Below are 17,620 nucleotides of genomic sequence, written 5' to 3' on the forward strand. Positions count from 1 at the left end.
TGGAGCATATAGAACGAACACAGGGGTGAAGGAAGTGATGAGTAGTTTGCGTGCACTATTGCAATACAGGAATGGATTACCCTCTGCCGGCGCACCTCATTTCCCAGGTCTCCACCCAATGCGTGAGGTGCACCCTATTTTTCACCCCGAGGTCCCCGAGTTGCTAGATCCAGTAACGAGGGCTGTTACCAGGAATAGGATAGATGCGCATTTCCAGGAGCAATGGGTGTATACGCCATGGAAGAGAAGTGAGGTATTATCATTGAAGGCCCAGCTACCGGATCCTAGAAAGAACCCGACTGCCTATTATAAAGAGCTTACAGAAGCGGCGTCTTCTACCGTGATGACGTTGGCTGATGTTGAATTGTTTTTCGGGCTTTTGGTCCCGGTTGATGTGTGGCGGCAAGTGAAAGGTACTGACCATACGGAAGAGTTAGGAGGTACGTGGCAGGAGTTACAGGACTGGGACAAGGAGCGTAAGCCAGGGGAGAAGCCGAAGGCTGAGATATTAGCTTTGCCAGGGCGCATTATAAAGTATATGCATTCTCTCATTCCCCCGAAAAAGGTCGATTGGGACAAGTTGACGGCTTGTAAGCAGAAAAAAGATGAGGCGGTCTCTGATTTCTTTACGAGGTTTGAGGAAACGTTTATAGATTTTAGTGGGCAGGATGTGTCACAAGATGGCGGATTGCGGCTTTTTGTTAATAGGTTCGTCATGAACTTATTGCCTGAAATTTCAGCTAGACTGCAAGCGTCGGAGAGCACGTGGACAACGTCCTCTCCTTCGGGGATACTCAGCATGGCGCAATATTATGAACACAGGGAAAATGAGTGTAAGGACAAGCAGGAAAAGAAGGCTAAGGATCTAAAGACAAGAGTTTTGTTGCAGCAAGTGGCTAGAGGTAGAGGAAGGGGTGCAGCGCCGAGTCGGGGCGGCGGCTTTGGGAGAGGTGAGAGTAGGGAGAGGCTGGGACCGAATCAGTGCGCAAAGTGTAAGCAGGAGGGGCATTGGTGGCGAGATTGCCCACTGTTTCAGTCAGGAGGCGGTCCAGGAAGAGGACGAGGACGAGGTAGTGGTGATTTTGGGAGACCGGCTGCGCGGTCAGAAGGAGGCGGGAGACCGGGAGGTAATTACTTTGACAATGGGGCGGACAGGCAACAATCGCAGAGGGGCGGTGGTCAGTACTACAACGATGATTACTCAGTGGACGATTTGACAGGGTTCTCCCACAACTAGGACAGCGTAGGACAGAGCATGGGACCGGTACTTATGGAAGTTGATCAGAGGGGACCTTATGTCGAAGCTGACTTAATGGGGTCTCAGCAGAAATTTCTAGTGGATACGGGTGCAATGAAAAGTTCAGTGGCTCGTTCTCGGGTCCCAGGGGCGGCTCTGTCTGGCAAGAATAACATCTCTGTGGGTTTTGCAGGAACTCCGGTGATTAGCCCCATTTCTAAACCTCTTTTGTTAACGATTGGTCCTTTTACTGTTGATTCACCGTTTCTATTGACATCAAATTGTGGAGAAAATTTGTTGGGTTTAGATCTATTGAAAAGATTGCATGCCACCATCTATTGTTCTCCGGATGGCGTGTACCTTACTTTGGGCCCGAATGTTGCCCGCCCATTGCAGTGTTTTTCGAAAGACGACCAATTACCACCTGAATTCCAGGGCATACCCGACAGCTTGTGGGCTGTCAATGATACAGATGTAGGTAAAATGGATATTGCCCCGGTGACCATAAGAGTGAAGGTGGGAGCGAAATTACCCAGGATCCCTCAGTATAAGATTCCTAGGGAGGGGGAGAAGGCCCTGTTACAAATAATACAAGATTTAATACGGTCTGGTGTAGTGGAAGAGACGGATTCGAACATATGTAACAGCCCTATTTTACCTATCCTTAAAAGACGATCACCCGAAGCTACTGTTAATACCCCTGATGTTTATAGATTCGTGATCGATTTGAGACATGTAAATAGAGTAGTGGAGCCACAGTACCCGGTGGTCTCGGACATCACCACAATATTGACTATGATCCCCCCCTCTGCGAAATATTTCTCTGTCCTGGATTTGAAAAATGCTTTCTTCAGTATTCCGGTACATGAAGACAGCCGTTATCTCTTCGGATTCTCATTGGCTGGCCGAAGCTTCCGCTTCAAGAGAATTCCTCAGGGGTACACTGAGAGTCCGAGCATATATAGTCAGGCTTTAAAGGCACAATTGGATGAACTGGAACTTCCACCTGGCAACGTCATGTTACAGTATGTGGATGATATCCTGATAGCATCGGACGACGAGCAGGGTTGTCGGGATGCTACTGTGAAATTACTGCATCATTTGGCCAAAAGAGGGCATAAAGTGTCCCTTCCAAAATTTCAATACTGTCGAACGGAGGTCACCTACCTCGGTCACCTCCTTTCGAAAGTGGGGAGGAGATTGACGCCAGAGCGCATAAAAGCGATCACTAAAATGCAGGTACCTAACACGCAGCGAGAGGTGCGCGCATTCTTAGGCATAACATCGTATTGTCGTCAGTGGATACCTAACTATGCGTTACTAACAAAACCCCTATTGTATCTGACTACTAAAGAAGTGCGCGAGCCCCTACCCTGGACCCCTGCATGTCAAGAAGCATTTGAGTCACTAAAAACGTCTTTGTGTTCTGCGCCAGTTCTTGGGGACACCTGATTACCAGAAGCCTTTTGTTCTTTACGTACATGAGGCGGAAGGTTGCGCGTTGTCTGTCCTAACTCAGTGTTTTGGGGGAAAGCAGAGACCTTGTGCTTATTTCTCTGCCACGCTCGATAACGTAGCGAGAGCGCTGCCGAGCTGTCTGAGAGCCACGGCGGCTGCTGCGGTCTCTATAAGACAATCGGCAGGGCTCGTGCTGGGATCAGACCTCACAGTAATGGTACCGCATGCTGTAGACATTTTGCTGAACAGGACACAGACGCAGCACTTAACTAGTGCTCGTCTTACGGGTTATGAGATGACTCTTTTTGCACCCCATGTTACGATCAAAAGGTGTGCTACACTGAATCCCGCCACCTTGTTACCTATCCCCACAGATACAGATACAAAAGACGATGACATACATGATTGTTTGTTCAGGACTGAAAAGGAGACAAAGGGGAGGGTGGACCTGACAGACAGGCCCTTGGATGAACCGGATGGGGAGTTGTATGTAGATGGGTCCTGTTTTAAATTACCAGACGGTACATCGACAGCAGCATATGCAATAACAACATTACAGACGGTGGTGGAGACTTCTAGGATACCTTACAATTCTGCCCAGGCGGCGGAGATTATTGCCTTACTGAGAGCATGTGAATTGAGTGAGGGGTTGGACGTGAACATTTATACTGACAGCCAATACGCCTTTGGCGTGGCTCATAATTATGGGCGACTTTGGGCAGAACGGGGATTTCTGACCTCTCACGGACAACGCATCCAACATGGTCCACTGGTATTACGACTGCTAACGGCACTGACACTACCCAAAAGATTGGCTGTGATAAAATGTAGCGCACACAAGACGATAGTGGATGATGTGGGAAGAGGCAATGCTTTTGCTGATGAGACAGCAAAGGAAACTGCTAGAGAAAAATTACCACGGATGTTTGTGGCAGGGCCAGCTAGATGGGTCCCAGATGTTCATATGTTCGCAGACACCGTACAGAGTGTCAAGAACATACAGGGAAAAGCGACAGACGAGGAATTGAGAGCATGGAAGGATGGGCAGGGACGACTGGATGCGGATGAATGTTGGACAGATGCGACAGACAAGAGACGATGGTTGCTACCGAATGCGTATGTTCTTCCAGTAGTGACGATGGCACATGGGCCTGCCCATGTGAGTGCCAAGGGCATCTGTAAGCTGTTAGACCCGGTATGGAGTAATAAAAATATCTCTAAATTGGCCACTAATTTGGTTCGCCAGTGCATGGTGTGTTTGAGACACAATCCTGGAAAAGGTACTCCTGTCCCAACTGGAAATTTTGCACCCCCTTCTTTCCCTTTCGAGGTGATCCAGATGGATTACATCGAAATGGAAAGGGTTAATAACTTGAAGTACGTCCTTGTAGTTGTATGTGCCTTTAGTAGGTGGGTGGAGGCGTATGCTACGAAAGACTGCACAGCCATTTCCACTGCAAAGATGTTGATAAAGGAGTATTTCTCCCGTTTCGGATTACCTAGGGTGATCTGGAGTGATAATGGTACGTCCTTTAATGCAGAATTAGTGAAACAAATATGTAAAGGTTTGCATATATCCCAGAAGTTCCACTCAGCCTTACATCCCCAGGCAGCAGGACTGGTGGAGCGGTTTAACAGCACGCTCAAGTTAAAGATGGCCAAAATATGTGAGAGTACAGGTCTCCGTTGGCCAGATGCACTTCCCTTAGCTTTGCTTTCAACGAGAGTCACTGTGAATGCAAAAATGGGCGTCTCCCCCCACGAAGTGGTATTTGGCCGTCCGGCCAATGTTTGGGGAGTGCCCAGGCCTAAATGTTTTTCTGAAGTGCCATACCCTCTGTTGACAGATTATCTGTATGCTTTGACTAAAGATCTCCGTTCTATTCATCAGCAGGTAGCAGACACTCTGAAGCCGTTGCCGGAGGGGCCTGGACATTCCATCCACCCAGGGGACTGGGTCGTCGTGCGAAGATACCAGCGGAAGTCTTGTCTGGAGCCAAGGTGGTCGGAGCCGCGCCAGGTGCTCCTCACCACGCGCACTGCACTTCGGATCGACGGCAGGAAGGCGTGGACTCACGCCTCACATGTAAAGAGAGTCCCGCTCCCGTTGCCCTATGATAAATGGGTACAGGATGGCATCGCTGACCAAGAGCATGAGTCTATCCCGAGGTATGTTCCTTTCTCGGATGCTTCACTGATTGGAGAAGAGCGTAGCGGAATAGAGAATTCGGTGAGCTCTACTACTCCTGTTGCTACTAGTGAAGAGACATCTGAAAGTCCAGCGTCTGCCGCAGATACACCTGTTTTGTTCATCGACCCCGAAGTGCCAGGGAGCACTCGCTATAATGTGAGGCCCCGAAAAGGAAATAATAAGTAACAGTGCTGAAAAAGATGGACTAGACACCGGAAGAAGGGCTTAGTGGATTTCCTGAATAAGAAGATTTAGTGGTAGGGATGGACTTATAAGAGCCCTGGTGTTTAGCCGAAGATTGTGTTCTTTGAGACTATAGAGTGGTGCGGGGCCCGAATTAAGTGCTTCCCTTGTTTAAATTGTTGAATAACATCGTTGGAGTAAGGTATGGACGGTAAAAGCCTGCCTGTGAGGCTTTGAAGGACACAGGGAGAAGATCCCTTTTAAGGGTTGAAGAACCCCTCTGGCCGGTTGAGGATTGTCTGGGACTATTTTTCTAGTAGTAGGGTGATTTTTATTTTTTGATCTTGATACTTCAAAGAGAAGAAGATTATTCAGAATGTATCCCTTTGGGCGGCCCATTCCTGATGAGGAGCAGCCCTTTGCAGCTCCCCCGAGACCTGAGCCCGATTCCCCCTGGTTGGCACTTTCCCGAAAAGGAAAGATAGTTGTTATAATTATTATTCTGATTGCCTTTCTAGTGACCCTTGGAATATTGTTTTTCCTGGATAAAGCTTACCCCGTTCATGTATTTGCACCTACACCCACTGCCGTTCCTGAACATAATATGATTACTGTTGATTATGGTGAAAGAATGTTGAGAAAGGGTTACAAGGATAATGTTTTTATTAAGACTTTGCACCATGCACACGCCACTACCAACTTGACAGATTGCTGGGTCTGTGGATTATTACCTTCTGCTGCCTATAAGAAAGACAGATTTCTTGCCCTCCCTTTGACGCCAGTGAATAGTTGTGTGGGGTGGTATACACTCATAGGCCTTGTTAAATATTTCCAGCAGCCAGATTCCCTGACCCCTCGACTGCAGAATAGGGGGTGGACTATGACAATGCGAGTACGCCCTCTGCCTTCATCATCCCTTGGACGAATATACACTGATGGACGTTTTGATCAGAAATTTATAGAGACATGTGAGAAAAAGTTGGGCCGGTTCCTGACCCCAAATGATACTGACAAACTTCGGGAAAGTTTCCTGAAATTAAATGCTTCTCTGTCCTACAGACATCCCCCGAAGGGTAACAACAGTTCCAAGTCTCTAATACCTTTAGCAGTGGTAGGTCCCTCTCCTTATTTCTGTATAGAGGGGAGGGGTCCCATCAAAGTCGGTAATAGCTCCTGCAATGTGACTGCTTCGATACGCTTGCCTCTCAGTCCCTCTTTGATTGCCCCACCTAGCATCTATTTCGTGTGCGGAGATAATGGATATTTATGGTTGCCCGAGGGTTGGGGTGGGGTGTGTTATCTAGCCTACATGATTCCTCCTGTATATGTGGCTCCCTCCGATTACCACAAAACTCATCGTCGATTCCCCAGTCCTCAGGAGCAGCCACCCGAGCAGCGCAAAAGGAGGGAACTTCAGGTAGATGACGTCGATCAGACAGACACCTCGTACCAACAATGGACTGATTTTTCTAAGGGTTTGCTTCCTTTCTGGGGTCCAATATTTAACAGTAGAGCTATTAGACGACTGTCTAGGGTAATGGAAAAGGTAGTCCTCACTGAAGCTGACATTACGACTAACATATCTGTTGAGATTCAGGCCATGAGATTATTTACGATCCAGAACAGGATGGTGCTTGATGTCATGCTGGCCGATAGGGGCGGGGCCTGTCGCGTCATCGGGACGTCTTGCTGTGTCTATATACCTGACTCAGCACCGACTGTTAACTTGGCAGTACAAAAATTACATAGATTAGCGACTGAACTACATCAGGATAATGGGACATGGTCCCTACAGGGGTGGCTCTGGGGTGCCTTCTCATCCTGGGGTTGGAAAATATTGATGGGTTTGGTTGGTGTGGTCAGTGTAATTCTGAGTTGCTGCCTTTGCATTTATTGCCTCCCTCCATGTTGCTCGATGTGTGCTGCAAATATACGTCCGAAAAAGAAGTTACATGGTCAATATGCCACTTCTATGATTACTGAAATTCCTGCTGATGCAAGTTGGTTAATGTTTATTGCAGAAGATGTTCTAGACTAAAGAAATACAGTCCTGCCCCTAGAATGGATGTCGGCACTACCTTTTGCAAATAAATGAGGCTATAGTTAGCCAATGATGCTAAAAGGAGGGTCTGATAGAATTCACTTTTCAATGCCCCAATTACCCCATGATGATGTGCGAGTTAGCATCATATGACTAACTAATGCAGTTCGAATATGCACTTATACTGAATTTCTGTTCTCACTCATTGCTTATATTCAAATATATGTGTGACCATATTAGTTTCTTAGCTTAGCCTGTGTGCCACCATTTTGTGTAACCCTCTGTGCCTGCGGGCTCTGCTCGCTCATGCCCCTCCCGCAGGAATCCCGAAATATACTAAGACAGCAGTTTTCGTTTCTCGGCTTACTGTGGCCGAAACTAACAAGTCTCGTTATCAGTAATGTTCTCATGCTCTGAGACGCCGAAGCCTAGCTCCATGGCCCTGAGCAGAGATAATAATGTATCCCTTGCAGGTGCAGATGCCTGCTGTATGAGAGCATTGTTCACTGGTCTGAGGCTCGGTAACTTTCCACAAGGGGCGTACCCCTCGTTACTGTATTGCATTATAATGTATTGCTGTGATGTAGAGTCAGTCCTCTCGTTCGCACTCCTAGGAGTGAGGTCGGACAGGGCCCTCTCATATGAGTGTTGTTTGGCCTAATAAAGACTATTATTATTCTTCTCCACTGTCCGGCTGACTTCCTATATAGCAATTATAGGTGAGTGCGGTAAGTCACTCGGGTGGATTTGAGCCACGCTTATCAAGTGTCTTGGCCGGTCTCCTGGAGTGTAGGCAATTGGGGTGGGGGCATTGTTCCTGGGGTTGGCCCCCATTCCAGCTGAGTGCTGCATGCCAGTTTTTTTCTTTTCACGTTTTTACTGTTGCTGCTGGCATCAGGGTGCCATGTCCGTGGTTTCCCTTTCAATGCCTCCGATGCGGTTCGCAGCCGTTGCCTGGCTGTTTCTTCTGGTGACAGGCTGCGGCATGAGGGCTGGTCTCTGCAGCTGCTTTCATTTGGAGCCTGGCGTCCCGGGTTTGTCTCCTGGACTGTGCGCTTGGCTCCATGTGTTTCTGGCCACGACTCACTGGAATAGGTGACTGTCTCATCCGGCGGGAGTGAGGAAGCTAATGTTGTATTGCAGAGGGTTCGGAAGGCCTGTGCTCACTGCTTCACAGACTGTTAGTGAAGGTGCTTATTTACTCCCCGAGCAGGATTGGGACCTCTCTTCCCTTGCTGTCCCAGTGATTCATACCCTCCCTGTGGCATGTTGGACAGGGATGGGTCGTGGTTGTGTCAGGGGCAGTGGCATCTTCTTGGAGTGGGAGCTGGTTTTCAGTTGCCGGTGCCCGGGGTGTTTCGGCGGGGCTGGTGCGGACGCAGTGCTATGTTATTCCGTGTGTCTCACTTCCTTCACGTTAGTCTGTGGGGTTGTCCGCTTACAGCGTGGCCCTGCTCCGCCTGCCCCTGTCCACAGTGGGGCAGCGGTTCTCTTTTTCCTGCACTTGGGGGTGTTCCTGGGGGGTAGCGCTCCCTGGTGCATTCCTTTGGCGGAGTGGTCCTGGTCATTTGGGTTTGCTGGCCTCCCTGCTGCTGGGGGTTCGCATGGCTACTCGTGCGTGCCTGGCGTGTTGGGGGGGTGCTGTGTTTGTGCCTCTGTTTTTGGCACTGGGGCCACAGCTCTGGTGGGCTGACAGTATGTTCCTGCGAGTTGCTTCTTGCCTCCCTCCCCGTCCTCCTGGGTTTGGTTCCCGGGGTGGGTGCCGTTTTTTTCCGGGGTATGGCGCCCCTGGGTGGTGCGGCTGGGTCCATGGTCCTCTTGTCCCTGGACGGTGCTAAAAAGCTTTGTCTTGTGTGGAAAGTTTTCATCTGCTGCGGTTGTGCCTCTCCGCCTCGCTGGTGCTTGCCCTCTCCGGGGTTTCTGGTTCTCCTGGGGTCTGCTCCGTGCTTTTTGGCTGGTCCGGCGCAGTCCTGGCCCTCGGGTTGTTGCTGGTGCAGTTGCTGTGGTCTGGTCTTGGGTGCGCTGGGTCTGCAGTGGGGTGTGGTTCCTCTCCTGGCTCCCAAGTGCCACACCTGGTTCCTCTTGGGGCTTCTGGGTGTCAGGCCTGGGGCTCTGTGCAGCACCCTGGCCCACTGTCTTCGGTCCGGTTTGTGGCTCAAGGCGGCCGTCGTCCCATTCTGGGGGCTGGCCTCCCTGTTTCTGGGGTTGGCGCTACGTTTTTCCCTGGTGCTGCCTCCTTTGCAGCTCTCCTGTTCTCATTCCGCCGGTCTGGGGCTGCTGGTGTTGTCCCAGTTCCTCTGGTGTGCTTGCTTTGCTTCCTGGGGGCTGGCGGGCTGTTGAGGTCTCCGGCTTCTGGCCTCTTCTGTGCTGGTTGCTGTTGTCTATGGTTGCTCCCAGCTCTGGTGCTCTCTTTGAGCGGTTCCTGGCTTCTGGGGTTTCCTTGGGGTCGTCCTTGTGTTCCACTGCTTCTGCTGCATCCCTGAAGTCTTTACGATGCTCGCTTCAGGGTTTTCTTTGTCCTTGCTGCCACTCCTGGTTTTATTCAAAAACAATTGGTTCATTGGGGAACACAAAATTACTTTTCTTATCTCATATAATTATGTAGATATTTGGAACACACAAGGCAGAATCCAGAGACCATCTACGTATTTATGTACTATTTTATCAATTATAGTCATTCATAAACACTGGTTTCGTAGATACTTTGCAAAAGAAGGCTGTACACAAATAGTGAATAGTGCAAAAGTGACTTAAAGTGCTCAGTGCTTACGGCGCAAAGGTGACTACTGTACAATTATTATATACAATGGAAGAAAGGAAAAAAGGAAAAAACTTGTGGTCTATGCGTATTACACAATTATCACAATGTACACTGTACTAGTCAGTAATGGTACATGATATGTATGCACGTAATCCACTTAATCGTCGACGTTTCGACCCTTAACTAGCAAGCATATGGAGTCAACAATGGGTCTTCATCAGGACTGTGGAGGACAGCAAAACAGCCTAGGGAATTTAAAAAAGATGGTTTGTTTAACTGTGGATTCTGCGAGGGAAAATTTTGGGCCACCTACTTAAATGCCCAAGTTACCACTCACCTTCATTTAACCACGCTGGGTTGAGGTGTGGATTAAACTGTGTTAATCTGTTCTGACGGGGTTGTTTGGAATTCTGCCCCGACAAAAAGTTTTATTATGGGGTTCAGCACTATTTAGGAGGACCATCTGTAAAAGAAGGGGCATCTAATTTATAATATGTCCGCTATGTTAAATATAAAAGCAACAGAGACCATTGACTATAGTTGCGGCTCACCTGGGAGTGGGTATGTTGATTGTACCCAATGGGATGTAAATTCTCAAGTTCTTATTCACGTTGAGCTGTGTTATTCTGCTCTAGTGGGGAATGTATGAAGCCTAAATTAGTAATGTCATATTTAGAGACGCACATATCCTTTAGAACGAAGCGTGCATACTCCATTTCTTACCTGTCGGCGTAATTACTTCTGCCCGACTCTGGTAGAAATGATAAAACTCCCTGGACTTGAATCGTAACTGAAAATGGAAATGGGCACTTATTTACTTATTTGCGTGGTCCATTTTAGCATCAGTTAAGAATAGCCCAGTCATTTTATGCTCACCTGGGTAAGGAAAGATGTCCCTACCAGTAGGATCCCGAAAGAATTGGGTTCTCCAATGAGATTGCCGGCAGTGGGGTGACTAACTCCGCACTATGAGAAGAATGAATAGTGAATTTTAAAATTTCGTTGGAAAACGAGGGGAAGGTCGCACGGTCTACTTAATTACAGCCAGCGAGCGGACCAAGGATCTTACCTTGTCTATACGATTAAATTGAAACAAAGGATACTACACGCAGGGGAGAAGGTTCTTCCTGGACGGCGTTGTTCCAAGCTTCCGGGTTGTGCGGCTTACTCTCTTTTACAACGTCATCCCGGTGGCAAATGCTAACAGGTACGCATGCGCAAGAAAAGCACCGAGCGTACGCGAGCACAAACTGTTGTTCGTTGTCATAGCAAAAGGACGCTATCTAAAAGAGATACGTCCTATCGGTCACAATTGTTGCGCATGCGCCAAAGGACCATTCGGACGTCAGCGAGCTCGTTCTGTGGCATGTTTTATGGGTAACGAACCCTTTCTTGTACACTATTTACATTATTTAAAAACATAAACCAAACTGAGTAGTAGATGGGACCTAGGCAAGCCATAATTTGGCTGACAATGACGGGATATTTTATAGTCAGTCATAAATATATAAACCAATCTTAATAAAATTTGTGTGATTGAACAATCAGTGTTTGCGATTCATCGCAAACATGCTGAAAATGTCATACCATCCACAACAGATGTGGTATATTATGCCATGAAGCATTGGGCAATAACTTTGCAATTTATAGTGAGGTGTTACACTATTACAATGTTTCTAGGAATTACAATGGAATACGTACCATCCGCGTTTAAATACAGCATATCATTTTCAGGGTACATCATGACATGACCATTTCCACAAGGGTTTCCTAGCACATCATTTTACAAAGTGTCTTATAAGTGCCACAGTCTACCCAGTGCCCCTGCGGATAACCATATATTACAGCTATATCACAATATATGGGAAGGGTGAAGGAGCTACAGGGTGGCCTTATCATATTCTACAACTGTCCCATTTGTCTGTTGGTTTCCTCAATTTCATTCAGACCATTTCTCACAGAGTCTAGCATATGTATCCATCAGCACTCCTTGTACTTCAAAGAGTGTGTGATAGAAAAAGTACACACCAACCCTAGGGGTGGGTCTAACACCCACCATTTTATCTCCTGTGGTGTATGGTTATGGAGGTTAAAATGTTCTACAAGGGGTGCCCCCTGTGTATTACACTTTACCCTGCTCATATGCTGTAAGATGCGTGTCTTTATTTTCTGTGTAGTTTGACCTACATATAGTTTGTCACATGGGCACATTATCGCATAAATGAGGTTCATACTATTGCAGTTACTGAAATCCTTTAACCTGTATGTTTTATCCATGTGAGTAAAGGTGTCGCCTTCTTTACAGTGTTCACAGGCCTTACATGCATGACATTTATAATGCCCGATGATGGGTGGCAAATTCAGCATCGTACGAAGATTTGGTTGTTTTTCTGGTTCCAGATAGGCTTGTACCACTTCATCTCTCACATTCTTTCCTCTCTTAAAGGCAAAAATTGGTTTTTCTGTAGTTTTCAATTCCCCTGCTACCAAATTCCAATACTTGGATATGATCTTCTTCACCTCATTGCTTTTGATGTTATAGGTGGTAACACACACAATATTGTTGGGATTTTCTTTCTTCTCTTTCACTTCAAGTAAGGTAGACCTAGGACTGTACCATGCCCTTTTCTTTGCACGCTTCAGTAGGTTCATTGGATATCCTCTTTCTTTTAAGCGACTTGCCAGTTCATCTGCTTCCCGAAAGAAGTCCTTTCTCTGGCAACAATTTCTCCGTATACGAAGGTATTGGCCCAGTGGGAGATTATCCCGTAGATTGCGTGGGTGGTGGGACTTATACATCAGCAAGGTATTTCGTTCTAATGGCTTGCGGTATAAGTCACAGTACAGTTTCCCCTCATGGACTTTGAAGGTTAAATCCAGGAAATTTAATGAGACAGAGCTACTTGAGAATGTAAACTGTATATCTTCAAAAGTTTGTAAGTGACTCCTGGTCCCCGTTCCAGATCATAATGACATCGTCAATATATCTTTTCCATATCTCGATGTTATTGAGGTATGGATTAAAATCTGACTACAGATGTTCCTCTTCATACTGGTCCATAAAGATGTTCGCCAGACTAGGGGCATAAGTGGCCCCCATCGCTACCCCTTTGCATTGGAAATAAAATTGATTTTCAAAAATGAAGTAATTTTTCTTCATCGCTATCTCCAGCAATTCAATTAGAAATGATGTGGGTATCCAATGTGGTCTTGTTCTTCGGTCCAGGACGTCCTTCATTGTCTGGATGGCTTTATCTTGAGGAATCGAGGTGTACAATGAAGATACGTCCAGGGTTACCAGTATGTTCTTCTCTTGATCAAATGGAAAATCTTCGAGGAATTCAATGATATGCATGCTGTCCCGTACATATGATTTGGTAAGTATAAACAGCATACTATCTTCAATCTTCACTTATACGAGTTATATGGTTCTGTGTCTCCTCAATTCTGTTGTTCTAAATGTAAGTATTTTAGTGAAACTTTTAGTGTTCTATCGCAGAGTCTATTGGGATCCAAGAACACTGACCAAAATCTTTCAATGTTAATGGAAAATAAGACTTTACATTTGTAGGGCAACCTGCTCAACCTATTTGCAGCCAGATTCATGAACGAAAAATCTGCTCGCAAAGGGCCAGACCCTTTGCGAGCACAATTTTTGCATTTGGGATTCATCATCCCAAATGCAAAAATCGCTAATTGCGAAATCGCATATTTGCGAGGAATTGCATTTAAGGAATCTCTATTAGAGATTCCTTAAATGCAATTCACTAACCAATTTTAAATTGTGAATTCGCAATATTTGGCCGCTATTTACCACGAAGTCTGACTTTGTGGTAAATAGCGAAAAAATAGAAAAAAGCACTTTAGTGCATTTTTCTCTGTTGCATGTTACACACACACACACACGTCCTTTGGACATGTGTGTGCGCAACACCTGTGTAAATTTGCATTTCAGGGGTGCTACAGGGTGTCCTTTGGACACCCCTGGCACCCTTGAAATCGCTATCTTATTTGCGATTAGCTAATTGCTAATCGCAAATAAGGAATGTGTAGGAATCGCAATTTATTTAGCAATTCCTACATGAATCCCGTTTTGCAAGTCCTTAATAGCGATTCCTTAATTATCTCTATTAAGGACTTGCAAAAAGGCTCTTTCATGAATCTAGCTGTTGGTCCCATTCTCACAAGGTGTAACTCCTCTCCAGCCAAAGTCTCTGCCTGGGTGGCAGCAGTCATTACAGAGTAGGTTTGAGTCCTTCAAAAGGTAAACATTACCAGGAACTCAACATAATTTTTCAAAAGTATTTTACTTACTTCTGACAGGCAAGGAGATTTTAGTAGTCTTAGAAGAAGGGATGTACTCTCTCTCACAAACTACCAACATATGCAGCAGCTCTCAATGGCAGAAAATGCAGCTTTCATCTGTAGAAGAGTTACTTAGGCATGCTTTTCTTCCTGACTGGTCGGATAAGCTGATCTATGATTCTCCTTCTTCCACTGTTTTAGAAACAGATCAGTACCAACTGATCTACATTATGAGTTAGTCAGTTTATTAGGAACCATAGAGTTAGAGCTGCCCGGAAGTACATTTATCTGACAATTGTTTCCTTAAGACAAGAGGATTAAGTCGCCCCTTTCAATGAGACAAGACCTCATGCATTGGGGGGGGGTGTGATGGGGAGGGGATTGCTTGATTGTTAATTCTTAAACTCATTTTCTCAATTTGAAAGCTTTATCCCAGTGTTGATGTCCACAAAAAACCCTCATCCATGGTTAATGTTTAATCATTGAACTCTGGAGCCACTCTTTTGGCTTCTGTTATTCATTCAGTGATGGCATTTACCCATTATAGTGGAGCCAAGTTCAAAAACCTTACAACCCAAGAGGCAGCCATTTGTGCTGACATTTTCCTTACTGGCAAATTCTAATCCTTGCTATGCATGGTAGCAACTAATGTACTTAAAAGAGCTAGTTATTACTTTTTTGGCCATTGCTGGTTGAAGCCTCACCCAAAATAACATGCTAAAATAATGCTTTTTGACACAAACGGCCCGATTACGATGTCGGTCGGAGGCCGTCGTGGTCTCCGGACCAACCAACTTCCGATCGGTGGTGCCGATACCGCAATTACAATGTGACCGCACATGGTGTGGTTGTACACTCCCAATTCTGTATGGGAGATTCTGTTAATCCCTCAAGGTGCCTGCCACATGCCGCAGGGATTAACAGGGGTCAACATAGATGCCCCCTCAGCCTCCAACCAGAGGCCGCAGGGAGAAGGGTGCCCTGCTAGGTGCCCCCAAACTCACTTTCCGACAAGCTTTCCATGTCAGAAAGCCTGGCATGGAAAGCCTGTCGGAAACCGAGCTTCATAATCCCAACAGCGGAAACGCCATCCATTGGGATTACGTGCCGGTCTCCGACTGGCCAATGTGCTCCTTGAGCCTATTGGAATCTAGCCAGAGTGACAGAGCGTTCAGATTTCAGTTTCGACTGCCTGCATTGTAATACCACGATGAGGCTCTTAAAGCCTATGACCTGCGTGCAAAGGCTTTCCGAGCCTCATCGGAATCAGGCCCATAGTGTTTATATACCATTTTGTTTCAAACTGCTATAATCAATGCTATTTATTTCTTCCTTTAACAATTTAATTAAGCATTACAGTATAATTATAAATGGAATGCAGCAATTTCAATTCATATAAAGTAAAATAGGTTACCAGTTTTGACACTGTCCCAGTTTTTTTTTTCCGGTCCTCGACGTAAGCGCCAGAAAATTGCTACACAAGAGCGAAATTACAATAAGAACAAATTAAAAAAACATTTGTTTTAAATGTACAAAACATACAGAATATTTAAATAACTTAAAAATATTTGTAAAATGTAACATTTTGTGAAAGGTCTGTAAATTAGACACAATGTTCTTGTCTGTACATTGATTTATTAGTCATTCTTTGCGGTCTCAATGGGATGGAACACTGTGGTTCCAAGATTTTTTATGTCAGTCTCAAATGGATGATGTTACGGTAATGTTAATGTTTTTTTACTTCCTTTTCATTGGTTGCAGTTTTAAGTTATTTGATTGCACTTTACTGAACATCGAGATGAATTGTTAAACTCAAGTTACGTTCTAGATACTCAAATGTACTCAGCGACGCCTTGGTTTGTTTTACATTAAAAAAAACATTTTTAACTTTAATTTGCATTTTATGGGATTTTGGAATACGAGATGTTCTAATCATTCGAAAGCTCATTATATTGGATTCCAGTGATTGGTAGGGAGCAAAGTCCATTTTCTCCAAAATGATCTTCATTTAATTTTTTATTTTTTTAACTAAAGGAATGCACGAGGTATGTCATGGATTTATTTTTTACTATGATGCAGGATGAGTGCTTTGAAAAGTGGGTTTGTGTAGATAGGAAGGTCCCCACAAAACAGACTATGCAAAGATATTGGTTAATTTCAAATTTTAAATATAATTCATTGATAACATCTGAAATGTCTATCTTTACTTTAGCGGCCTTGCATGAAGAATCGGGAGTTTTGAAAATCATCTTACACAAAGTAAAATTTCATAACATAAATTGCCAAGTTCAATTTTAATGAGTGCATATAACAAATTTGCAGGAGTAAAACAAAATTGTGGTAATTAGTATCCCCATGATTTGTGAAAATAACAGCATATCATTATTCTTAAATGATATTGACGTATTATGCCACAGCCTCCTGCTAATCCTGTAAAATATATCAAAACGCTCTTGGGAAACCAATGCTGTAACTCCATATCTGAAAATATTTACAAAAAGCGATTATGTTCAAAGGCCTAGAGTCACATACTGGCGAAACTGAAGACAAGCTCTTCGGAATATGGTTACATCTTCTTAAGAAATTTGAGGTTATAGAATTTTTAAAAAAGCCTGTACTCCCTGTGCTTGTGTTCCTCTGGTCTTCCAACAGTCTGTTGTAGCAAGCATTAGTCTGTTTATTGTATTCATGATACTATGAACAAAGTAAACCCATTATCATTTGTCTCTAAGCCAGGGGCCTTCAACGAGTAGCTTGGAGATACTGGTAGCTCACTAGCTGCCAAGAAATAGCTCTCAGAGGTGAATCCAGACCAATCCCTACATTCAAGTGGTCTGTGCTTCTTACAGAAGGTAACACAGCTCAACCCAAGACCACTAGATTGACAGCCACTCATACCAATTGGAGGGTCTTGTGATTCAGGCAAATACTGTGCAGACATACAGAGTCTGCCACATGACCATCTGCCTGCTATTTCATCTAGTCATAAGGTGATTGGACATGTAGTAGGCTTGATCCAGTTGTCACCCTATGCGTGTAAACAATGGGCCAGGAAAAAGGAGTGCCATCAGTAACCAATGCTGACCTACTGAAGAACGGAATGGAACAGAGATGGTTGCGATGGGTCGAAGCTTGTGTGAAAGACATCCAAAAGTATATAATGCCCTCCATTATAAGGAGTTCACCTCTCGCACAATTGTGGCAGATCATGGCATACTATCCCCCCTGATACATTGTGGGCATTTATGGTCTAGTTTTGGTATATTGCAGCCATCAGTGACATACTAAGAGCATGAAGGGCCTATTTGTATCCATCCTTCTCATACTGGTGTCCGCCTCTTGCTTAATGACGGTCATTACGGATATAGTGTGGGCATTCTGCATGTTATGGGTCCAGCCTTGTTTCAATGGTGACTCTGGTATAAGGGTGGGCTTTACTGGCAT

The 17,620-nt window shown here is 45.3% G+C and overlaps 1 protein-coding gene across 2 annotated transcripts in view; it reads right to left on the reverse strand.

The window, feature by feature from the left end:
* LOC147678104 (cell adhesion molecule CEACAM3-like) overlaps positions 1-17,620 on the reverse strand; it is an 84,374-nt gene that overhangs the window by 12,407 nt on the left and 54,347 nt on the right. For both annotated transcript variants that reach the window (XR_015302479.1, XM_086945963.1), the window contains exon 7: positions 15,591-15,650. Coding sequence is in view for 1 of the 2 variants with exons in the window: in XM_086945963.1 (XP_086802089.1) it covers positions 15,591-15,650 (60 nt within the window). In the remaining variant the exon portion in view is untranslated. The remainder of the gene's footprint in view (positions 1-15,590; positions 15,651-17,620) is intronic.

The sequence above is a fragment of the Lissotriton vulgaris genome, chromosome 12 (assembly GCF_964263255.1).
Source record: "Lissotriton vulgaris chromosome 12, aLisVul1.2, whole genome shotgun sequence".
NCBI lineage: Eukaryota > Metazoa > Chordata > Amphibia > Caudata > Salamandridae > Lissotriton > Lissotriton vulgaris.